The sequence below is a fragment of the Aythya fuligula genome, chromosome 2 (assembly GCF_009819795.1).
Source record: "Aythya fuligula isolate bAytFul2 chromosome 2, bAytFul2.pri, whole genome shotgun sequence".
Lineage (NCBI taxonomy): Eukaryota > Metazoa > Chordata > Aves > Anseriformes > Anatidae > Aythya > Aythya fuligula.
In genome coordinates, this window is record NC_045560.1 from 137,789,243 (window position 1) to 137,814,446 (window position 25,204).

Genomic DNA, 25,204 nt, shown 5'->3' on the forward strand with positions numbered 1-25,204 from the left:
CAGGATCACCTCCCTTGACCTGCTGGCAATGCTCTCCCTAATGCAACCCAGGATCTCGTTGCCCTTCTTGGCCTCAAGGGCACGTGGCTGGCTCATGGACAACCTACTGTCCACCAGGACCCCCAGGTCTTTCTCCACAGAGCTGCTTTCCAGCAGCCTGTAATGGTGCACAGGGTTATTCCTCTCTAGGTGCAGGACCCTGCACTTGGCTTTGTTGAGTTTCATGAGGTTCCTCTCTGTCCAGCTTTCCAGCCTGTCCAGGTCAAAGGATGCCATCCAGAAGGACCTGGACAATTTTTATTTTTTTTTTATGTAATGGACTGGGTTCTTATTTTCACTTCTTATTGAATTATTCCATGTGAAATAACAGATTTGATGCTACAGATAGTACTTCAACATGCGTGTTAATGTCATGGCTTTTCTCAGGGAACAGTGAGTAAGGTCTTAGATTTGCATTTTGAAGTTTCTGATTTGTTTAGGAACAACACATATTGGGTAGGAGATGATTAGAGCTTTCTCCTACTCAAGTGATTAGTTGTGCTTGCTGATGTATTTTTGGCATAGCTTTATGCTCTCCTCTACCACTGAGCCTCTAATATAATGGAGATGTTCTCTGTTTCTTGATACTTAGTGGCAGCAGCTCTGTATACTCTCTCACTTGGCCTTTATGCCATATATGAATATGCATCTACCCAAACCTTAATTTGTAGTAATCTGTGACCAGACTTTTACTGTAATAGAAAGTTTCTTTGACACTGTGGCCATGAATAAGTCACTCTCTCTGTTCTCCTTATGGTTACAAGCCTTATTGATGGGGTCTTGTAGGAGGACATTTGGCCACCTTGTTACCCATTGCCATACTTATTCTGTATTCCTTGATCCTCCTTCCAGTGTGCTTTTTCATTTTCTATTTTTAATTTTTTAGAATTGTAAATTCTGTGAAGAAGGAGCTCTCATTTATAATTGATTGGTATAATGTCTAGCACAACAGGGCCCAACCCACTGTAGCTTTTAGGCTCTATTGAAAGCTTGCAATATGAGAAATCAGATCATGTTAAAATAAACAGCATTGAAAATTAACTCTAGAATTTAATTTGTAATGAATTTCTTGAAGTTAAGAAAACCCCTCAGTTACCGTGTCAGCATTAATGTTGATCAGTAAGTCCTTTTTTCGTTCTTTACTACTGCACTGCAGCAGTCAGAGATTGGAATTATTTAAGAAATCTGTTCGTTATATATTCTGGTTTCAAAAAATTTGGGTACAAACCAAGAACATGCAATCCAAATCAGATTTACTGGCCGTGTGTGATAGAAAAAAAAAAAGCAGAATTATTAAACATTAATCTCTGGAGATTTGGACTGTTCCAGTTGCCTTCAAATATAGCTATGCCAGGGCAGTTAAAGCATTGGAACCTGACTTCATCATAGATGAATTCGTTGTGAACTGAACTTTGGGGCCAGGCTCTTCTCAGTGGTGTGCAGCTGTAGGACAAGAGGCACCAGCCAAAAACTGGAACGCAGGAGGTTCCACACGCACGTGCGTAAGAACTTCTTTACAGCGAGGGTGACAGAGCACTGGAACAGGCTGCCCTGAGAGGTTGTGGAGGCTCCTGCTCTGGAGATACTCAAGGCCCCCCTGACATCTTCCTGCTCAACCTGCTGTAGGGAACCTGCTTTTAGCAGGGGGTTGGACTTGATGAGCCCCAGATATTTCTTCCAACCCCTGTGATTCTGTGAGCTGGGAGAAGAGTGGTTAGAAAGCTGCTTGGCAGTGTACTCAGGTGGCCAAGAAGGCCAACGGCATCCTGGCTTGTATAAGAAACAGTGTGGCCAGCAGGGCCAGGGAAGTGATTGTCCCCCTGTACTCGGCTCTGCTGAGGCTGTACCTCAAGTACTGTGTTCAGCTTTTGGCCCCTCACCATGTCCCTGTCACCAGAAGGACATGGAGGTGCTTGAGCAAGTCCAGAGAAGGGCGACGAAGCTGGTGAGGGGCCTGGAGAACAAGTCCTACGAGGAGCGGCTGAGGGAGCTGGGGTTGTTCAGCCCGGAGGAGAGGAGGCTCAGGGGTGACCTTATCGCTCTCTATAGGTACCTCAAGGGAGGCTGTAGCGAGGTGGGGGTTGGTCTGTTCTCCCACGTGCCTGGTGACAGGACGAGGGGGAATGGGCTGACGTTGTGCCAGGGGAGGTTTAGGCTGGATGTTAGGAAGAACTTCTTTACCAAAAGGGTTGTGAGGCATTGGAACAGGCTGCCCAGGGAAGTGGTGGAGTCACCATCCCTGGAAGTCTTTAAAAGACGTTTAGATGTAGAGCTTAGGGAAATGGTTTAGTGGGGATTGTTAGTGTTAGGTCAGAGGTTGGACTCGGTGATCTTGGAAATCTCTTCCAGCCTAGATGACTCTGTGCTTCTGTGCTATTTTGCTTTTCCTTGTGCCATCGTTATTTTTGTGCCATGCTTCTGAAGGAGAAATACCTCGAACATTTGAGAATTCATTTTCAGTGAAAGATGTCACCCATTCCACAAATCCGCTTCAAATATTCCTTTCAGAGTGCCCAAGATTATTGACAGCCCTTCCATTTTAACTCGGTTCCCTCATTACTAACGCGAATTAAACTTCTTTAAGTTCCCATGTGGTGGTTTTGCCCCAAATCCTCAACTTCTCTACCCCCCCTCCGTGAGGCGCGGCGTGAGGCGGGCGGGGCGGGGCGGGGCGGGGCGCCGCGCCTCAGCCGCCCCTTGGCTCCCCGCAGGGCGCCGGCAGGCAGCCGGCCCGGCCGCCATGGGCAGCGCGCAGAGGAAGGCGCAGGGCGCCAAGGCCGAGGGCAAGGAGCGGCGCAGGGACCCCGCCGACCCCAAGGGCACGGCCGAGGAAGGCGGGCAGAGGCCGGAGCAGCAAGGTGAAGGCGAAGCCGATGGCTACTCGGATGGAGAAGGGGCGAGGGGGAGCCCCGCAGCGCGGCAGCCCCCCGGGGCGCACGGGGACGCGGCCACCTCGCTGCCGCCGGCTGCAGCGGAACTGAAGAGGGAAGGAAACGAGTTGTTCAAGGGGGGACAGTTCGCAGAAGCTGTGCTCAGGTACTCCGAAGCCATTGAACACGTCGTCGGTCTAGGTGAGTGCGATACCTTCTACTTAAAGCTTATGTAGGTGGTTTAAGGGAGCTAGAGGTGAAGTCACCGAGCCTATCCCTGGATTTTTGGCAGGAGTTACTGTGCCGTATTACTTCGTCATTGGCAGCAGGGGCCAATTCATGCAATACAAAATGTAGGAAGATGAGTGAAGTAATCTTTTAACTTCCTTGAGACAGAGATGTTTGCATTTCTTTATGTCTGAATAACTCCATATTCTCAGTGACATGATAAAGGAAAGCTCCTTACAGCTTTGCATCAGCAAACTGCATCACTGCGGTACAACTTGCTCTATGCAGCTACTTTAATTCTCTAATGTTGTTTTAGAGTGGTCTTTGATTTTAATTGTAACTTCTTTTAGGGGAACAAATTCCAGATGATTTAAGTATCTTGTACTCGAACAGAGCAGCGTGTTACCTCAAAGAAGGCAACTGCAGTGACTGCATTCAGGATTGTAACAGGTAAATTGCAACCTCCTATGTAGAGCAACAACATTCCGGATGATGATTAAACACTGTAAGTGATATCTTGTTATTGCACTTGGAAGCCCTGCCTGCATGACAGATACTTTTATTTTTCATTTATGAAAACAATCACATGAAACCTAGGGAAAGAATAAGTTTTAGTTTGCTTTCTTACTGTGTGAAGGCAGTTGTTAGACTTATCATATTCACAAATATGCGTAGAAAGCTTAAAATCTTTATAATAAAAGCAGGCTTACTTCAGTAATGCTCTATGGTAACCTACATGTAAAAAATTTGTTAAACCAAGTGCTTATCATAGTGTTGGAAATTACTTTCAGGCATCTGTGTGGTGAATATATGTGTGTTCTGGGTGCTTGGTTTTTTAATATAAACTCAGCATAGTTAGAAACAGTGATTACAGTTGTTAAGGAATAGAGCTAAAATCCTTCTGCTTATAGTGGCTTTTAAGGACACAGGCGTGAAAGATCAGACACCTTCAGTAACTTCCTGACACTGCCTTCAACTAAATTACTGGTGTATTTCCAGATGTCTTTTGCTATATTTTCTTACATAGCAGTAGTAAGACTGAGGCTTAAAGGGCCAGAGAGGAGCCCAGATGGTCAGAAATCTGTTTTCTTTTTTTTATTTTATTAATATAGTCGAACCCAACTATTAAAAAAAAAAACCTAAACTGTGTATGTAACTTTATACTAACTGAATATTTGACTTACATTATAAATTCTGCCTGACAAAAGATTTCTGAAAATGTTGTCTGAGAAAATTGACTGGCAATCAGTATTTCGTTAAAGTAGATGCAGGATCATAGACAGCTTGCTGATGAGACAAGCTGGCATGCTTACGTGCCATGACATTCTTCAATTCAGGAGGTTTCTAGTATGTAAGACTTCAGCCAAAGTCAAAGGTTTGTTGTTGTTTTTTTTTTCATTCTTAGTGATTAGAAGCTTAGTTTTCGTATTACTTCCATAGTATTCTTAATCTCATGCATGTTTTCTGGATCCGTGAGGACCCGTAATGCTTAGTGAGCACAACAGAGGTAGAAAGAATGTAGAGACTGGGAGGTAGAACCGCAAAACTTCAAATGCAGAAATTAGGCAATGTCAATTAGATTTACTCTAGACAACACAACAAAAGGGATAATCTATGAAGAGGTTACTTGATATCATCAAAGTAAAAAATGGCTTAGTGCTTACATTTGTGATACAGAAAGTATAAAAATTATTGAATGTTTATTAAGTTTTAGCTACTTAGGGCTTAGAAGTTTGTCAAAAAACCCTTTGTTGGACGTCTCTGACTCAAGACTGATTCAGGGTGCTTGTGTTTCTTGCTACAGAGAGTGAAATAGGGCTCCTATGTGCTAGATTTCTTTTCTCTGGTGTACTGGTATTGCTTGGTTCATGACTGAAGTATCATAGAATAGAATGATTTATGTTGGAAGAGACCTCGAAGATCATCTGGTCCAACCTTTAACCTAGCACTGCCAAGACCTGTATTAAACCTTGTCACTAAGCTCTCCAAGTTTTTTCAAAGACCTCCAGGGGTGGTGACTTGACCACTTCTCTGGGCAGTCTGTTCCAATGCTTCACAGTGAAGATATTTTCCCTAATATCCTACCTAAACCTCCCCTGGCACAACTTAAGGCTGTTTCCTGTTGTCCTATTGCTTGGTGCTTGGGAGGAGAGACCAGTCCCACCTCGCTAACGCCTCCTTTAAGCTAATTGTAGAGTGTATATAAGTTGTTTCTTCATAGTCTGCCATGGAAAGGGAGTTTTCCATTCCCACTGACGCTATTCTTCAAGCAGTGTCTTCAGTCCCTGAGTGTATTTGTGTGTTTGTTTTTTTTCTTCTTCCTCAGTTTTAGGAACCTGGAAATTGTGTTAATTTTTGTCTGTATTACACAATGTTGAAGCACTTTTGCAGAGGTTTTTTAACGGCTGTGATGTCATGCTGTTGTATTTTGCAAATGCATTCAGCAAAATAAGGAGAAATGGAGTGCTGGAAATGCTTGTGAAATGGAAATATTTGTTCTAGAAATCATTGTTTCTTTATTGTTAATGGAGGAGTGATAGCAAAAAAACTAAGAGTAAAAAAGGCCAACAGCATCTTGGGCCATATAAAGAGGAGTATAGCCCGTAGATTGAGGGAAGTGATTATCCCCTTGTACTCAGTCAGCATTTGATAGGTAACATCTATGATATTGTGTTGGTTTCTGGCTTTCCCAGTACAAGAAAGATACTGATCAGCTGGAGTGAGATCAGTGAAGTGGTGCTGAGGAGGCTATGGGCTCCGGAGCACTTCCCTGGAAAAACTAAGGAAACTGGGTTTGTTCAGCTTAAAGAATGGCCTCAAGAGGTCCTAGCAGCAGCCTGCCAGGACCTGTGAGGAGATTGTCCAGAAGATGGAGCCTGGCTCTTTCTGGCAGGACATTGTGGGTGGACAAGTGGCAACAGGTGAAAACAAACCCAAGAGGTTTTGACTGCATGTTAGGGGGAAAAACAAACAAACAACTTTTTCCCCATGGGGACAGAGGGGCATTGTGACAGGCTGCCCAGAGAGGCTGTGCAGAAATTTCCTTGGAGGTTTTCAAGGCCTGACCAGATAAACCTGTGAGCTACTCTCTGATCTCAGAGGTGACCTTTAGCAGAAGGTTGGGCTAGGGAGCTCTGAACCTGAATTACCTCATGATTCTTTGAAATCTAATTGCCTAGACTCATCCTAATTTCAGTATTTCAGTTTCTTTTTGTCTCATTAGCAAGAAACATTGATTAATACAAGGTAATCTTTAATCTATAAAGCCTTTGTGGGCTGCTTTGTCACTTTGCTGGAAAAGCACATGGTGTTCGGAAGTTCTGATTGCAGCGTATCGGGGACTGAGTTCACTGTTGAACAGGCACCAATCGACAAAACACAGGCACAAACTTAATAGCTGAAGACGGGGGTGCGTTCATGTTTTATTAAATCCATTTTTTTACATGCATACTTCTGCGTAAGGAAGAAGAACTGAAAATTGTGTAGGTAAAAGCACCGTATACGTGAAATCCCCACAGATCTTTAAGATCCCTTCCAATCCAAGCCATTCTCTATGATCTAGACATGACCACATCACCAGGAAAACATTGGTTCTGCAGAAGGAAGATATGGATTTAAGCAGAATAAGCTGTAGTAAAAACACTAACAACTACATAACTGCATCTCATTTATTAAAATTAACAGTATTAATAATAAACCACCCAAGTGTGTTGTCCAGGGTTAGTTACTGTATGACCCATCTGAAATCACAGAATTGTTCCATAGAGATGTCTATCTCATAAAATACTCTTACTGTTGTTATTTACATTATTCTGTTTCAACACCACATACTTCTGTTTTCTCCAGAGCTCTGGAGCTTCAGGCATTTTCCCTTAAGCCTCTCCTACGACGAGCAATGGCATACGAGTCCATGGAGCGGTATCGACAGGCATACGTAGATTATAAAACAGTTCTGCAAATAGACAGCAGCATACAAGCAGCAAATGATAGCGTTAATAGGTAAGTGCACTTCATACATTTTCTACACATCAGTCCAAATAGAAAAATAGAATTCAGTTTTATTTGGGGCCTACCCGCCCTCTGTTCTACATGCCTGAGACAGGGTCATCACAACTAGCATGTTCTAACTAGTGGACTGGTTATTTCATGTAGTTTTCCCATTGCTTCACCATTGTCATCAGCAGTAGGTCATTTTTTATTTCAAAAAAAGTATTATTTAAAAGGCTTTCTTTTGTACTGGTTCTTCAGATTCTTTTCTTTCTGAATTTGTTTGATGCAATGTAAAGTAATATTGTACTTCTCTCTTGATGTTCGTGTGCATATTAGCACTCTTCCTGTAGCAGTTGAAGATATATGTTACGTGTTAATCCTCTATTATGCTGCGGTTGTGCAGGCACTGAAGCAGCTTGATACATTGATTGACTGCAAAGCTTAGAGGTGTAAAAAAATAGAACTGTCTTATTTTTGACTTGATTTCTGATGCTTCCAACATTAGCTCTTGCTGCCAAGAGAGGTGTTTCAATTTCTGAAACTATATTTTAATAATTCACAATTGTGATAGTGTTTATAAAAATTATTCTCATTAACATATAGAAAGTACTTCTATCCCCTTTTATTTCTGACCTGGTATCTGAGTGAATTACTGTACTCTTTTTTTTTTTCATTGGCTTATTTTAGCTGCAGATATTCTTTTCATATTTCTCCTGACAATGACTTGTAACTTGCTTAGTAATAAGCTTATTTCCTTCTTCTCCCTTAACAGTATTCCTTTTCTCCCCTCTAGGCTTCCTTTTGTTTTTAGCTTCACTGCTCATTACTCTTTCCTCCCTGGCAACCCATCACCTTATTTCAGCTGCTTCTTCCTTCTTCTCTTCTCTTCTGCTGGTAATTCATTTTTGCTTGCAAATTCTTAGTTTCTAGAGCCTAGACCTCCTGCATAATTGAACTTTCAATATAACTTACTTTTGAATTATTCATAATTCATAAATTAAATCGTTGACCAACATATCGATTTTAATTTCCAAAGTAACACACCTTCTTAAGATCAATTTTAACCAAAAAATTGTAGTTACTCTACTGCCTTTTTACTTAATGGGACAACCCCAAAACAGCTCCATGAATTTATTAGGAACGTCAGGTCATAACAGCATGCTTTTACTGGAGGATTTACTCGGTTTTAAGTTCCTGGAGGAAATTGGATGGTGATGTTGTAAGAAGCTGACAGATAAACTCATCTTACTACTTCTGTCTGAAGACAGGTTTACTAAATCTTGTTACAGCTTGTCTTTCTGTCCTTACCTAGCTAAGCAGGCTTTCCAGAAATCTTAGAATCCAAGGGGTTTGGTATTTCAGATAATTCTTATGTAAAAGATGAGCAGATTTTTTTTTTAAGATCAGGCCTTTACCTGACCATTTTACAACCAAAAGAAAATAACAAAGAAAGGAATAACAAAGAAAGTACATATTTTTATGAAAAGGTAACTGAGGACAAATATAAACAATTATTTGAGTGTTTCTCGTGGTTAGATGATGATCAGTCTTTTATTGGTTATTCTGAGGTGACTTTTAGTTAAATTGGAAGGACTGTGTCTTTTAATAGTCTGTGCCAAGCCACAGGAAAATGCCTTTCAAGTACACTTTTAATTAGCGTCGTTTTACTAGCTCTGTAAACTTCAGTGACTTTCTTTGTATTTTAATTTCCTCTTGAGTGATTGTTTTATTATTTGCTTTTCATTGTTAGAAATACACAAACTCTAATGGGGGGCAGTATGGTCATATGCATTTCCATTTACTAAATTGAAATTTCATTCCAAAATTCCCTCAACTTCTTTAATATCAGTTAGCAAATTACACTAGGCAACTTGAGAACTTTTATTAAAAGTCCTGTATGAGTATTGTAGTGTACCAACTATGTCTTTGTGATAAATTCCAAAACTGCAAGGAGTTTGTTAGGTCAAGTTAGGGTGATGGTATTGGGGAATGAGTATCTGTCACAGCCGTATTTGTGAGATACCTGTGCTTTGTGAAATTAGCCATGGTACACAAGTATGCATTTTGGCCATCCTAAGAAGAGCCTGCTCTATTACACTCTTTTACAATCAATTTCTTGTAGCATTCTTTATGTTGAGCTTGATGAATTAGATCAGGCTTTTTGTCCAACTTCTGAAAGCCATTACAATAAGTGGAGAACTGAACAGGAAGGAAGTGGGATGCTGGTTTACAGTTGAAACTGTTACTTTCTGTGAGAAGTACCAGAACAGAAGTAATTGGCTTTTTAACATAAAGCGTACAGTTTTGTTCTCTAATAATAATAATTTAAAAAATAAATAAATAATGGAGTAAATCTTAGGGCTGTTTAATTTATGATGGTATGCCACATTTTTCTTAACAATTGTGTTTGTACGATGGTTTAAAAACTTAAAGTTTTAGGAAAATTAGAGCAAAACAGAACTTGGAGAAGCTTCTCAGTTGTTTTATAAAATACTACTTATTAATCATCCAGATAGAGGAATGCCCTGAAAGGGCATGTGCCACTAATACATAGAAAAATAGTCTTGTTCTCTTAAAAAGAGGTGAAACAGATATATAATACTACAAAATGTGATATTCTGCATATGAAGAACTTAGTTTCAATTCAAAATGGTATGTTTCATTTTATGTAATACATAAAATCGCATGTTATATTGTTCCACAAACAGTGTTTTTAATATACATCACTGAAATACGTTGGTAATTTCTGTTTTTACAATAAACGTCCACTTGGACATGGTTCTGGGCAATCTGTTCTAGTTGTCTCTGCTTGAGCAGGGGGTTGGACCAGATGACCTCCAGCGTTCCCTGCCAACTTGAACCATTTCACGAGTCTGAAGTAATATTAGAACAGATGCTGCTCCTTGTATTGGTTCTTCTCTCAGACCCAAATTGGAAATGAATTTAGTCCCAATTGCTTTGACTCTATTGCCATAATCTTACACTAAGGAACTTTTATTATTATTATTTTATAGCCATTATTCAAATACTGAAAGAACAAAATCAAGGAAGAAAACTTTATCTAGGTTATTAATACTCTTTTTATCTCATTCATGTCACATTCAAGGATACAATTTATTTTTTTGGAAGAGTATTCATGTAGTATGTTTTCAAACTTATGTTAAATGGAAACACACCTATTATGCAAATTTCAGTTTGTTGACTTCCATAATATCAATGTGACTTGCTTTACTACAGAATTGAGGATTTTTCTTTGTTAAAGCATATGTTAGACTTACCACCAGTTGAACTTAAGAGCTAAGTTAATTTTGATATCAGAAGACTTATATCATTGTTATTCTCATCACAGATTAATTTGTGTTTTTTTGATAGTCTTTTAAAACACTGCGAAAATTATAACAGAAATATTAAGTCATATATGGCTTTACTCATGTCTATTTAGGTTTTGCTCCAAAACATATCACAGCAAAGGGAAACTCCCACCTAAGTGCATTTTGAATTCAACCTCTCACGTGTGGAAATAAACGCTGGTTAAAGAAAGATTGAAAAGATCAAATATATTTTTCTTTGCATTTTGAAATGGGGATGAAGAATGATCATTTGAAAAATTTCTGATTGTTGTATAAAATGCAATTTAATATATACTTTATGACCTACTCTGGTTATCTACAAAGTTGTTATGTAAGAGGTAATTGTTGTATAAGAGGTTTTGCTTGACACTGGCAAATTTAGGTACCGCTTGTATATCTGAGTGCATTGTATTTTAGTTATGCTTCAAATAACAACAATGAACACCTAAGGAAACAGGGGAAAGACATTTCTTTTGCTTAGTTTTCTTATTGCATGTTTCAGGCAGCAGCTAGAGCTTAGTTGCAAAATAAGTCATTTGCTTAAATATTTATAGATCTGGTTTATGTCAGTTTCTTGTCTCCTACATACTAGCATAAGTATTTTAATTTTTAGTGGAAAAAAGTCTGAATCAAATAAATTAATTCAATGGAGTTGACTGCTGTGACATTTTTTTCATTAGACTTAAGGATAACTGTAAAGTTGTTTGGGGGAAAATTGGAACATTGCGTTGTTTAATTTGGCCGTAGTTTATTAAAGCATTAAATAAATTTATGAGAAGTCATGCTGAGAGGAGTTTTCTTTTTCAGAATAACAAAGACTTTAATTGACCAGGATGGCTCTAGTTGGAGGGAGAAACTGCCACCGATTCCAGTTGTCCCAGTCGCTGCTCAGCTACACAGGTGGGATGGAGGATGTTTTACTTCAGAGGTTAAGCCAAGCAGTACTACAGATACCAACAGAGAAGAACAGTTGCAGATGAATCGTACGTATAGCTAATACAAGTATATGTATATATAAGAAAATTTTAAATGAAAAATTAAATACAATTTAATAACGTCAAAGGAACGTATTTAGAAAATATTTATCAGATAAGATGATGGTCTTTTGTATGATTAGGGTTAATGTGCTTTAAGGAACTACAGTGATGATAATTTTTTTAGTCCAGATGATTTAGTTTGTAGCAAATAATTTCTAAAGCTACATAAGATATAGCAGAAATACTCACTAGCAGTGTGTTGAGTCCTATCACAAATGGTAGTGGTTTCCCCGACCTCATGCTACAGTTATAACATAGTTCCACCCCATGCTCACCCCTCCAAAACAAACAAACAAACAACCTCAGACCAACACCAGAAAACCATCCTCAGTAACATAATCCACTGCATAATCTGTAGCCATCGTTTAATTGTTCATGAAAGTATAATTCAACTCTTCAGGTAGACTGAACAGGCTACAGAATAACACTTCTGATGTTTTCTAGTACAGATTTCAACTTTGATAGTGACTATTCAGTAGTTGCCTTTCAAAACCGTTAGTTTAAGACTTTTTACATATATGCACCAAGTGCTTTATTCCTTAAGGAGACTTTGTTCCTCCTGATTTTTCCACTTTTTTTGGAGTTTCTATTTTTTTTCTACTCCAGTAATTCAAACAATGGAACCCTTCTGATTCTGTTTTGTTGATACAGCTAAAGACTTCACAAGAAGAATTTTTAACATCATTTTTGATTCTTAGTTGACTGTTAATTGTTTCCCTTTTAAGTTTATTTCAATATAAGGCAAATTAGCACTGAAGATAATCTTCCTTTGATTAAGAGAGGGGAGCCTGCAATGCATAGCTGCATTGTTGGCCAAGTACATAGCATGTGGTTTTCTGTTAATAATCCATTATTGAAATCATGCATGTCCACAAATATTTTGCATTCATGGGCCCTACAAGTTTAAAGACTTCAACACTGTCTGAAGGATCGTCTTTAAATTTATTTGTACCTGATGTAGAACAACAAACAACTTACAAATGCATGCATTTTTGAGAATTGGACATTTTTCTCAAGAATAAAGCGTTGTTATAGAAACTTAGAATAGCATTGTGTATGTGTGATCTATATAACAGTGCAAATTGAAGTATGGTAAACAGAAAACTTACTACAGAAAGCTGATTTTTCCCTTAAGGAATGTGAAGAATATCAATGTATAATTTAAGTTCAATTAAATTCATAACAATGTCACTTTTTAAAATTTCCAGTGACTTAAGTATTTTCATTACAGTTGTTGTCAGTGCATATCATTACTGATTTATCACTCTGTAGGATTGGGCAGTAATTGGATTTAGCATTTATTTTTGAAATACAGTAGAAAACTGATGTTTTGCACAAACGGGTTGCTATTAAACGTAAATTCTTCGGTTGAAAATTGTTTTTGTTGTAGTGATTGTACTCCAGACTTTCCCTGTTACTAAGGGTTGCAATTTGTTGGTTTTTTTTATTTCATTGTATAACCAACCTATTTAATCTAAACCTTTTAACTAGTAAGGATTAAATTTACATCTATATAACCTTGCGTAATGAATTTAGCTATCACTGTTTCCAGGGAGTGTGATCAGCAGGATTTTGATACAAAAAACTTGTATCAATTTATTTCAAATAGAGTGGTCTTTATTTAGGTTTTGTTTTTAGAAATGGAAGCTGTGTAACAGTTTACTGAAGGCTGACTCAAAGATCGTGGTTGCCTTCTAGGACTTGTATTAAATCAGTGAGACCTCCCAGTAATAGCTGGCACTGGAAGCGTGCCAGCAATAACATTCAGTAATTATTTAAACATTATGCATGGCTGACATTTTTTTTGCAATGATTGTGTGTTGTGTTTTTTTTTTTTCTTTGTGTCCTAACAACTTCAGCTATAATTTAGTTATATTTCCTGCTTAAATCTGATTTGCTCTCAAATTGTCATTTATGGTTTTCCCCAAGTCCACATGTAGTTTTCTGGCATAGGAGACTGCCATTTTTTTTTTTTTTTTTAAAGAGTTCACTGAGCTTAATTATTGGTTAAAATGGTCTTCTTTGTATGTAGTGTTTAAAACCTGAAGCTTGACAGGGGGCTCATTTTCTTTTAGCAAGGTACATAAAATAGATTTTTCAAATATTATTTACTTGGAACTATGTTACTGATCTTTGTTTGCTCACACTTAGACATGAAACTGCTGTCAGGATTGGTTTTCCACTACAAGCATAATGAAAAAATGCAGACTAACCCAGAAGCACATGTAATAAAGGATGTGAAATTTAGAAGGAAAGAAAATTATTGAAGAGCAACACAACATTATATATTTATAACTGTTTTCAGGTTACTCTGAAAGCATCTTTTTATAGAAATCATTAACAGACTGATATTGATGTATCACTAACCCCAACTGATGCAATTTGTTTGTCATTGTCAGTTTAACATAAAAATTATGATGGCTAAGTTGCTTGCAGAAAGAATATTAGGTGAAATGATGGTTTTTGGTATGATGGTGAAGATTTGGAAGGCTTATCCTGCTTATCAAATCTCCTCCACTGTAAATAAAGTTAGTATGTCAGTGGAGATGCATAATCCCTCTGCACCACACAGAACAGGTTGACAGGAAGAGGTAAAGGTGTGGAGCTGTCCATTTGCATTCACATGATTTTCAGCAAAATAGTTAACCTGGTGCATTGGAAGGTATGTGTCGTGCCAAATCTGTGTATGTTAGTTCATGCCTTTCTTAGAGCAGCAGGGAGATCGGGAACACAAATTGTAATGTGCAGACTGGTAAAGATCCTCCAGATGCCAGGCATTTATTCTTAGTCTGGATAGACTGCTCAGTTACCTTTAATGAACTGACCTTCTTAGGTAACACTGTGATCCTTTTGTAACATAGGTGAGAAAGCAGAGGAAGAGTTCAAGACATTAAAAAACGAAGGGAATGAATTTGTAAAGAACGGTAAATACGAAGAAGCTGTAAAGAAATACAGCGAATGCATGAAGTTAAATGACAAAGAATGTACAATCTACACTAACAGGTAAAGATTTAAAATTTAACCCCCCCCTTTGTGGGATAACAATACACTACGTTTTCTTACTGCAGATAGAGATTTCTCATCACTTCAATAGCTATTGTAAAGAAAGCTTTTTTTTTTTTTTTCTGCTTGATGAGTGTTTCTAAGAAAAAGAATGATTTTTGGTTGAACAGCATTGCTTTCCAAGGGGAGCAAGTATTAATGTCACTGATATTTATATAAAGATTTTAAGGTATATGTAAAATAAGCTACAGTAGAAGCTATAATTAACATAGTGTATGCAGATTGTTTTTGAGAATGCTGGTATGATCTTAATTAAAAACTAATGTGCAGTAGCAGTATCTCAACCATGAAGAATAATAGTTCAGAGAATGGACATAGTGTGAAAGTAAAAGTAGGAACCTGGTCACACAGCAGCATTATTTTAAAAGTTGACCTAATTCTGCAACATAATTCTTTATGCTCTAATCCTGTCGGCTTCCACGAACTAAGAAGGATTTGATTAGGCCAATACTTGAGTAGGAGACTTCCAAGTAATAACTAGGAACAGAAGGTAGTAGTGATTATTTAATCTGGAGCACTTTTTTTTTTAACCCAGAATGGCTGCATAGGATCCATACTGTATCCATTACTATACTATCATATTAACCTAAGATAGACTCTGCTTTTAAAACATGTATGTACCTGCTAAACTTCAAGCATTATTCATACATAAATTTTGACTTTTTATTACAGGAATTGGCTTTCTCTAAATCCATCAAGTGATGTCATTAACACTTAGTGGTTTTGATGTAGTCTGAAAAAAAAAAAAAGAAATAGATATTAAGATTGTGTGAAATATTTTAATTAACATTATGAGTCGGATACTGTTGGCGCTACAGTACACCAGAATTTACTTATATTGCAGTGTATTCTGTTTTTCTGTGTTAGAGCTCTCTGTTACTTGAAACTGTATAAATATGAAGAGGCTAAGCAAGATTGTGATCATGTTCTTCAAATAGAAGATTCTAATATTAAAGCTTTTTATAGAAGAGCACTAGCGTACAAAGGATTACAGGTGAGGAAAAAGAACATGACAGGTATTCTTAAACACTTCTAAACTTGCTTATCCTCTTCAAAGGCAATCAGGTAGTTACAGTCAATGACTGAACACAAGTAACATATGCAGTGCTGATGATTTATTACTGTGTAAAGCATTAGGCATACATAAAACATACATATTTTTGGAATATAAAAATCTTCATGTTGACTTGCAGTAACTTGAGAAAAGACAAGAATATTGGAACAAATGAGCTTTGACTGGAGATTAGCTAAGCAAGTTTCGACTCTGTTCTAATGTTCTAATATACTTTCTATTCTAATATACTTCTGGGTGTCACAGTGTTTTTTTTCTGTCATGGTGTTCACTATATCTTTGCTAATGACACACAGATTCTTTTCAAGTCTGTCTTCATCTGTCCAAACTAAAAGCTCAAGCTGTCTTTTGGCATCTGCTCTTATATAACTGCTTGGCAGTGTTGCACCAGGCCTTTAATAATCTTCATTCTCTTCCCTGTTCCTCCACTAAGCACATTACAAACCTTTGTCAGTGAGTTCGTTTCTCACTCTCTGGGCAGTATGGGGACTGAACCTTTTCTTTTCCATCTTCACGTTGAAGTTGTCTGTGCCGTCCCTGTCTTATCACAGTTTCTTGAGTATCATTTTATCTGACCTTGATAAAACACAATCTTATATTGCTCGTTTCCATCCTGAGTGTGACTGCAAACGTCACGTTACATCACTTGAACCGTCGTTTTATCCATCACTGTTGGTTCCCCCTTCTTCACTGGGTGAGTTAGCTGCTTTCTGTACTTCATAATTCCTTCATAGCAATTCTTACTCTACCTGTCAACTGTCATATTGAACAATCAGCTTCTCATTTTTGTTGTCTCATGATTGCAGCTTTCATCATCTACTTTGTATTAAATTTTACAAGTGTCTTTTAAACAAAGATTTTAACTGCTTTCTCCTGTGTTTTCTGTAATTGGAGGTGATCACTCCAAATATCCACCAAGTTCTAACAGCGTTCTTCAAATGAATACTTAGATCAGAGCTCCCTTATGTTTGATGCCTTAACAAAAATTCATTGTCACTCAGCCTACAAATCACTTGAGAACAGTTTGTGCTTATCAGTATACCTGACTATTCACATTCTGTGTTACAACACCAAATGTAGGTCTTAGTAACCATGAGAACATTTTGATGATAAATGTGTTCCTCTGTTTCAGTAGCTACAAAATCTTTAAGGTTTCCTTTGATTAATTTTCAGAGAAGGTGAAAGTGTCTTCATTTTGAGCAAAGCCATTTTTGTAGCTGTACCAAGCTCCCAGGTATTAATCATCTGCAACCATATGTTGTTGGAGTTAATAACAAAAATAAATAAATAGTACAAATAGAAGCAAAGACAAATAGTGAATCTACTGGTCAAAAAAAATAATTACACACGAGTGAAGAATGTCAAGAATTTGAGAAACAGTCCAGCATTTTTTTTTGTAGCATAACCCTCCCCAAAAAAAAAAGAAAAAATGCATTTTGGTTGGATTTAATGGCTTCATTACTTCAAGCTCTAGGGATGTGAGTGAGTGTTAATGCCAGAGGAAGCAACAAAAGTGATCTGGGGTTGACAAATGACTGTGTAACAAAAGTTATTACTAACTGGATGTGTCTGTTTTGGCAAAGATGTAACTAAGCTGGAAAGTGTTATTTGTTTATAAATATCTGGGCATTTATTTGGCAAAAAGCTGCAGTGTATTTTAATGTAGTAAATTATTTTTATAGATTTACTGAGATGTAAAGGAAGATCAGAATGGAAATCATGCTCATCTGGTAAATTAGGCATATAACATGGGATGTGGGACTGGCCTGCACCTCCTACAGCTGATAGTCAATTCTCTTGCTTTTGGTACAACCATATCAAAAGAGTTTGTTACGAAATCTGTAAGGCTGCAGTTTGAAACCCAGGAGGACTGGTTAATTTCTGACTCTTGTTCTGGAACCTCAGTTCTCTGTAGTCTTCACATCTGTAGTTCAAATGGTTTATCTTAAATAGTAGCTGGTTTTTGATGCAAGCAGTCTGTCTCCTTCGTGCTTTCATTTGCAGAGACTGAATAATTACAGCTTTCTTAACTCTTCATTTATAGTACAGCAAACTTCGGTTCATTTACAGCCTTACTGCAATGTCTCTGCACCTTGAATACAATTAATTGGTATTAAACAGAATATTCTGGATAGAAAAGAGAATGAGTGTCTTGTGGACTGGTGCTTCAATTACAGTTAAGATGCTGAGGAAATACCTCAACTGATACATCAGAGGACTTCTTTTTAGTAGTAACATGAATGACTTATAAAACTTCGTAATACTGCTCAGGAACAGAAGAAATACTGGGTCCCTCACTTGAAGCAATTGTGTTTCTGCATGTTTCGTGTCCTTGTTTTTGATACTCCAGTCCTCAAGGTATCTTTATTTTTTTCATGTGGTGTTTCAGCCTTCCTCAGAACTGATGCTGCTATTACCCTCATCTATCCAGAAAGTTTAATATAAAATTTCATAATACTTAATGCCAAAATTTGAAGTGAAAATACTAAATAAATCACAAGACTGATCCTTGAGGAATTATGTGCTAATGTCATTGTCTCTTTATTTGTCCTTCTCTTGGTTATCCCAGAATTCATAATGTAATCTCAATCTTCTCAAATATAACCAGAAAATTTCCCATGTCAACCTGTAAGAGATTATCTACTGAAGCAATGCCCAGGAAGATTAGGCACATTTTTAACTAAGTGACTCTCTTTTATTGTCAAAGCACATATGCAAACTGTTGATTGTCTAGCATTATATTAATCTTGAGGAAGTGTTCCAGCGTTAAGCAATTATGCTTAAAAGCAAAAGTCTTCCATAAGCTACTCACTGATAAAAGGAAATGGTTTTCAGAGCATAAATTTTCATAGTATATATTTAATAAGGAAGTCTTTCGTCACAAAATATTCAAGTTCATCTGTGGTTTCACTTTTTTCTTCCTTTAATGTAATTACACTGCAATTAGATTATTTTTGTCTACATAATGTCAAGATTCTAGCACTTCTATTTCTCTTAATTGGAAAGAACAGCATGGTAATTATAATTTATATTTCTAGTGGTGTGTTTCTGGAAAAAAATATTTTCCCTTTTACTTACAGAACTATCAAGCCAGTGTTGACGATCTCAACAAAGTCCTTCTAATAGATCCAAACGTGCTTGAAGCAAAAAATGAACTAGAGCAGGTAACCCAACTGCTTCACCTTGGCAGCAGCACTGTAACTGGCAGCCTACAAAAGCAAAGGAAGAAAATAATCATACAAGAGGTACATCTCTTCATTTTTAAAAGCAAGCAGTACAGAAGCCACACATTTGAAAAAATACTGTTAAAGATTTTGTTTTGTAGTCCTTAGCTATACCCTTTTTGAGGGTGGGGTTGTACTTTTAATGTTATTTTAAGGGCACGTTGGAAGATTCTTACATAAGATGTTTGGCATCCACTGTGTTCTTTAGTAAAGCTTGGCATGCTTTGAGGTACACTCATAACCACAGCAGAAATTTAAAAAGTACATTTAGATGGCATTAAGCTTGAGCATATGCTCCTTGTAAACAAAAACTGCTTACTTTGGAATACCTATTTTACAGAATGCAGCTGACAAATAGCAGATTTTCTTCTAAAGTCTGTGCTACTCAGGAAACCTCTGGCAAAGGTTCATTGTGAGCAGGCGTGCTGGCTGTTCTCGCCCTAGTAATATAATTACTGGTCCAAAGAATAAAATCCTGCCTTAAAGATCAATGGTATGGGTGAAACATCTGTGCAATCTTACAAAAGAAATGCACGATGTAACGTTACATCCAGGATCAAAACATTAGCTTTGCGGAGTTGTGTGTTGGATTAGGTGATGAAGGGATTTTCTCAGTCATCTGATGGTTTTGGATTGTAACTTTGCTAGTCCTTTAAGAATGTTTTTCTTTTCCCTTTTCTGTTTAAAAGATGCAAGCTGAACTCTACACAGCATGAAACTGAGACCGTAATTTGAATGTGTAATTTCACAATGGTGTTGTAACAGAAATTTTAATACGGAAACAACTTGTTTTATTGATACACTCACTTCGGATTGTCACAAATTAATGGGATTTTCACATAACTGGTGTAAGCTGGGAACAGTGTTAGTTAAGCTGTGAGTTGTGACAAACAAAGGGACTTGGAGAGTGTTCAGAGGAGGTCTGGGAAGTGAAGGCATTGTTCAGAGACCAGCTAACTGCATTACTGGCAGCGGTAATTTTTCCAGGGGTGGGGCAGGAAGCATTTATATTTGCTATCATAATTATAGCTGTCCCCTTAGAGAGCGTTCCCTGTCTTACCTACTGTAATACATGGGAATTCCGTGAAAACAGACTGCAAAGATAACTAAGGAAAATTTAATTAGAAATTGATTTATTATCATTGTTGCACTTTAATCAAGCTATAATTGTATATAAGACAGATACCTCTGTGGATACTAACGATTTATTGACGAACAGAGCAAAAGCTCTATAAGCCCAGTGCAGTGCTCTATGGAAATGACTAAGCAGGCTCTCAGCACAGCACTGATACTGTACAAGGCAGTATCTTCAGACTTCTGGAAAACCTTGGCATCAGCTAGAGAGATCCCCTGCAATGATTTGTTTTGGGTCAGTTTGTACTAATTCCATGACTCCTGACAGTTTTAAATGGATTTTAGCAAATGTAGTTGATCCCAAGGCAAACTTTCTTGCAACCGCTTCATGAAATTCAGTACAGGCTGCAAGCTCTGAAGACATTAAGTGGATATTCATGCAGTTACACCATGATGAGCTTTCTGCTTCCACAACAACTCAGAACAGCAGCCTGATGCCGCTGCCGTGTGCCTGTACTATTCTGAAGTCATGGAAGTAAAATGAAACACTGCTGTCTGGGGGCTAAACTTCAGTTCTGTCTGTGTTCTGCAACTTCTCGTTTAATACATGCATACAGTCCTCCTTAGTGATCTCCTGCAGTGCCTCAGGTGTCTTTCGGCAGTGAAAGGAAATGTAAAATACACACTTTTGACTAGAAGCCTGTAAAGATCAATTAGAAAGGTACCATTCTGGGAGGGGGGAAGTAGGATATAGAGAAAAACAGGAGCCTTTCTTTTACGAAAAGTAAAATGCTAACTATAATGAAGTGACATTACTATTGAATATGTGCATGCAGCTTATGAAATCAATGAGTTGATGCTATTTCTTCTGTGAAGGTGACTGAATCTGATGAACAGGAGGAGAGGCAGCTTGCTACATCAGAAGATGTTGTGACTGATGATGATACTTCTAAAGAAGCGGTTCAAAAGAGCACGCTGTTGAAGACTTCTGAAAAACTGACAATTTCCGAACCATCTAATGCTTACGACTTCGGACAGGTTATAAATGTAGTGAATGCCAATAAGGATAAAGTTGCTTGTGCAGATCTTCTAACAATTACTGATCCCAAAAAATTACCAGTGCTGTTAAGTAACAAACTTGAAGTAGAGACCTTTGTGATTTTTATCCAGTCATTGGAACATTATGTACTTGGAAAAGATCCCGGTCTTGTATATCAGCATCTTTTCTACTTGAGCAAAGCAGAGAGATTTAAGGTAAGAACCTAGGTTGAATGAGTACTGAAGTTGAACAGAAACTTAGAGGAAATTTTCACATTTCAGTAGGAAACCATATAGTCATTGCTTGTGCTAATTATAAAATAATCTCTTTTCTCAGGTGGTGCTGGGCCTTCTTAGCAAAAATGAAAAAGAACAGGTTCAGCAACTGTTTGACTTGCTTGCAGAAAACCAGAATCAATACTCTTCAGAAGATCTTGAGAGCCTTAAAAAGGTTTACGAACTTTAAGAAGAACTTAAGTTAAAATTTATTTGTTGCATGGATATAGTTGATGTTTATGAAATAGCTGTATAAACACTGCAGTCTTGCACGGGTTGAAATGGGTCTTTATGTGGACTGTTTAGATCCTATTTTGTTTTGATAGTATATGCACATTTAAAACTTGCTGCTCTTTTGTAGTTGTATACACTTTTAATCTCTACAGTTTAATGCATGTCTTTACGTTCAGTAACAGAGTTCAAGTTTGGCATATTGATTTTATTTAGACTTACATAAAACATATTTTACATTTATATATAATGTGAAATATCACGATGGTACGATAGATAATGTACTTTTAGTCATCATTTTGTGGGTTGTATGTTCTTGTGATAAAGAAGTGTCTTCAAGGTAAACGGGTCAGTTAGCAAGAGCTTTGCTAAAAATGAGTTTACAAAAAATATAAACATCTTTCAGATAAACTACTACAGACCATCTGTTTCTTCACCATCTGATCTACACAAAACAGATTTAAATATTTTGGTGCAGTACTGCTTAGCAGCAAAGGTGAATGAATAATACATTAGCTTGTCATGGAACACTTTGAATCAAAATAGTTAATTATTAAATGAATGGATATGTTTTTTTAAATGACGAACAAACGAGTAATTTTTAGTGCACAGAGAATTATTTATTTTCTCTGTGTGTAGAAGGATTGCTGGTTTGCACAGCTTTTAGAGTGATAGTGGTGAAAAAGAGAACAAGTGGCTGCACTTAACATTAAAAAATATTTAACTACGAGTTTTGTAATCAGATTTAAAACTCCGGGTATTTCTGTTTGCAGACATACCCATAAAGCTAAAACTGCTTTGTGGACCAATGTGATTTTTGTTTAATTTCAGGCAGTACTTATGTTTTATGCATAATTTAGACAAAGCTGCATTTTTTCAAGACTAAGCTTAAAAGTTTTTCAAATACCCCAATGCCTTCTTTGCACATGTGATATAAATCTGTTGAACTCACAAGCACTGCAACAGTATCATTAGGGTGGTTGTTCTAATAATATTTATCTCAGGTGTATATTAAAGTTTTTTTCTTGAAAAGTTCAGGTTATGGATTCTTCATTTCTGGTTCTACACTCTTCAGACTTGTAATTCTGACGTGGTTTATGAATTTTGTCTTGAAGTAGAATACTAAGAATGTGGCTCTCAATTCCTAAAACACTGCCAGCACAACTGATGCTTCTTGTCCTTAAATGTCCTCTATTTGTGAGCTTGTCGTGTGTCCAAGAGAGCTCTCTGTGTAGGTGATCTAATCTGTGCATAACCAATTAATTGTACTTATCCAAGGAAGCACCAGGCAGTTTCTTCTTCAGCTGTAGTGGCAAAGATATTCGTGTTCACTGATTTCTATTACAATGATTTCAGTCGCTCCTGCTGTAGTTCAGTATGTCTGAGGAAACTTTGTATGCATGCAGCTTGCTGACATGGTTTGGGGTTGAGAGCATTTTGTTTCCATTCCATTTGTAGAAATGCAATACAATTTAAACTATCAGGTTTGTAGGGATTGGCGTGGAGACATAATTCTTTAATAAAATAAAATATTGCCTTCCGCAACAGAAATACAGCTTTAATACGTAGATTACCCACATTTTTCCATGAGTAACTTTTTTGTTTCTGCAGCTTTGTTTCAAGTGATTCAGCTTTGGGGCTTGCAGCTTTTGAATGAACAGAGCTGAAGGTGGTGGTAAATTACACATTTTAGGAATATTTTGTTGATCAATGCAGTATGTTCCTTGTAGTTTATTTGCCTGTCAGCATATTTTTCTCTCATAAAATCCTGCTGAAGTTTTTTTCCAGCGTTTATAGAACACTTTTTTTCTCACTAGAAACAGATTAAATTACTAAAATTACTGATTTTTAAAAGGTGTATTTCAACACTTATGTTAGGGAGGGTGTTTTACTGAAGATTATTTACATAGCTAGTTGTAAGGTTCCTATAATATTGAGGAAAATTATCAGAATGCATCAGAGAAACCCTGTTAGGGGAAGGGAGGAAGAACCCAGCCTCTCTATGCAAAAAGATTTTGGTCACTGTGACCCATGAAGAGCAATGCTGGACTGTTGCCTCTATAGGTCTCACAGGAGACAGTGACCTAGCCTAGTTTTGGCTAAATTGAGGAGATATATTAGTAATGCATGGATTAGAAAAAAGTCATTTTACTGAAAGGAGCATGAAATTCAGTCAGGTAATTTTAAAATAGTTGTTTGGTAGCTGTAGTTGAGTAAAAGGTGATGTCAGAAGCCACAGCACAAAAGCTTTTGATGAAATTAAATCTTTCCCTGTGTCTTCAGAAAAAGTACTGAAGATCCAAGTACTAAGAGCTCTGGCTATCTTCTAAGATGTAATTTTGACTGAAAATTGACTGAAAGCCAAAATCACCTCTTGATAAGAAGTGTTAGATGAAGAACCACAGCAAGCGAACCCATTGCCCAGCTGGCAGGAGGGAGCCATCACCAGCTGCAGTCAGAGCTTTGTGTTTCAGGTGCAGTCAGCAAAAGATCAAATAACAAACATCCTGATCTGAATAACCAGCACCTTGCTCTGAAGCTTCCCATCCTCCAAAGTACCGAGCTGGTCGTTAGTTCAATAGACAGCAACAGGACAGGCCTCAGTAGAAAACTTAAACCCAGCACTAACTAGATATTCAGCAACAAAGGGTTTTTGATTTCCCTTTTCAGTTTAAGGCAGGCTGTAACGTTAGCCCAGTTGGTTGCTTCTCTGTCCAAAAAGCTGATTCACTACAAGGACATCATCACTATGCTTTTTTTATTCTTCCTTCATACTGGCAAACCACGCTCCTTGCTCTTATGCATCCCATAATCCATGAGCATAAGAAAAGGGCTACTTACTCTTTGTGTCTGCCAGGCCTTGTTGAAGGGTGCAAGCTGATCTATTTAGACTTGGTTCTTAAAATACACAAACTACATATTCTGAGCAGCAGGAACAAAACTCCTTCCCCACTTGTAAATCAGGATTTATGACTTGAGTCAACAGAACTCAGAGGAACCAAAATAGCAGAGTGCTGCAGCAGCATGGGACACGATGTGCACGGTTTTAGAATCACCAGTGTCCTTTAAAATGCCTGATGCAAGAAAGCATAACAATACAGAACCAACAGATTGAAAATGAGCTGATGTGAATGGATTTTGTAATTGTCCGCCTCTAAAAAGAAGGGAATGTTAAACCCACACGAGGCAGGGAGGTGCAGCCCCATGGTCTAAATATTATGCATATTAAAAATGCATAATATGTACATCGAATCTGCCTCCTCAGGAAAAACTATATATATACACACATATATATAATATATACACACACAGAGATATATAGTTCTTAAACTATGAAATCCCTGACAACTCAGCAGTTTGGGTCTTGACTTTAAAATTTTCACCAGCCTCACATACAGCTATACTGCTGCTCCTAGTAGTCAAGGGCACCTTGAGTGCCTCTGGTTTGATCTAATCAAGTGTGGCAGCTCAATTGCCAGGTTAAGTAAGCCATTTTAGCACTAAGGCCATCTGAATTAGAGGGTGAGGAGGCCTAAAAGCAGCACCTCACAGAGGCTTCCTGCAGCACAGCCCCAGGGTTTGCAGGTGCCACCTGCTCTCATTCTCTTGGCAGGGGACCCTTTGCACAGCCCGAAGCAGGGACACGGCTGTGCACTGAACTCCAGCTCATGTTAAAAAAAAAAAAGGGACTAATGTGTCCTGGTCAGGACTC

General features: G+C 37.7%; 1 protein-coding gene across 1 annotated transcript in view; it reads left to right on the forward strand.

Annotated features, from left to right (window-relative positions):
- SPAG1 (sperm associated antigen 1) overlaps window positions 1–22,524 on the forward strand; it is a 40,256-nt gene extending 17,732 nt beyond the window's left edge. Inside the window, exons 11-19 of the mRNA XM_032182214.1 lie at window positions 2,751–3,110; window positions 3,488–3,587; window positions 6,984–7,136; window positions 11,285–11,460; window positions 14,376–14,517; window positions 15,445–15,571; window positions 18,730–18,894; window positions 20,824–21,201; window positions 21,323–22,524. Coding sequence (XP_032038105.1) covers window positions 2,751–3,110; window positions 3,488–3,587; window positions 6,984–7,136; window positions 11,285–11,460; window positions 14,376–14,517; window positions 15,445–15,571; window positions 18,730–18,894; window positions 20,824–21,201; window positions 21,323–21,451 — 1,730 coding nt within the window. The 3' untranslated portion in view covers window positions 21,452–22,524. The remainder of the gene's footprint in view (window positions 1–2,750; window positions 3,111–3,487; window positions 3,588–6,983; window positions 7,137–11,284; window positions 11,461–14,375; window positions 14,518–15,444; window positions 15,572–18,729; window positions 18,895–20,823; window positions 21,202–21,322) is intronic.
- Window positions 22,525–25,204: the final 2,680 nt, after the last annotated feature.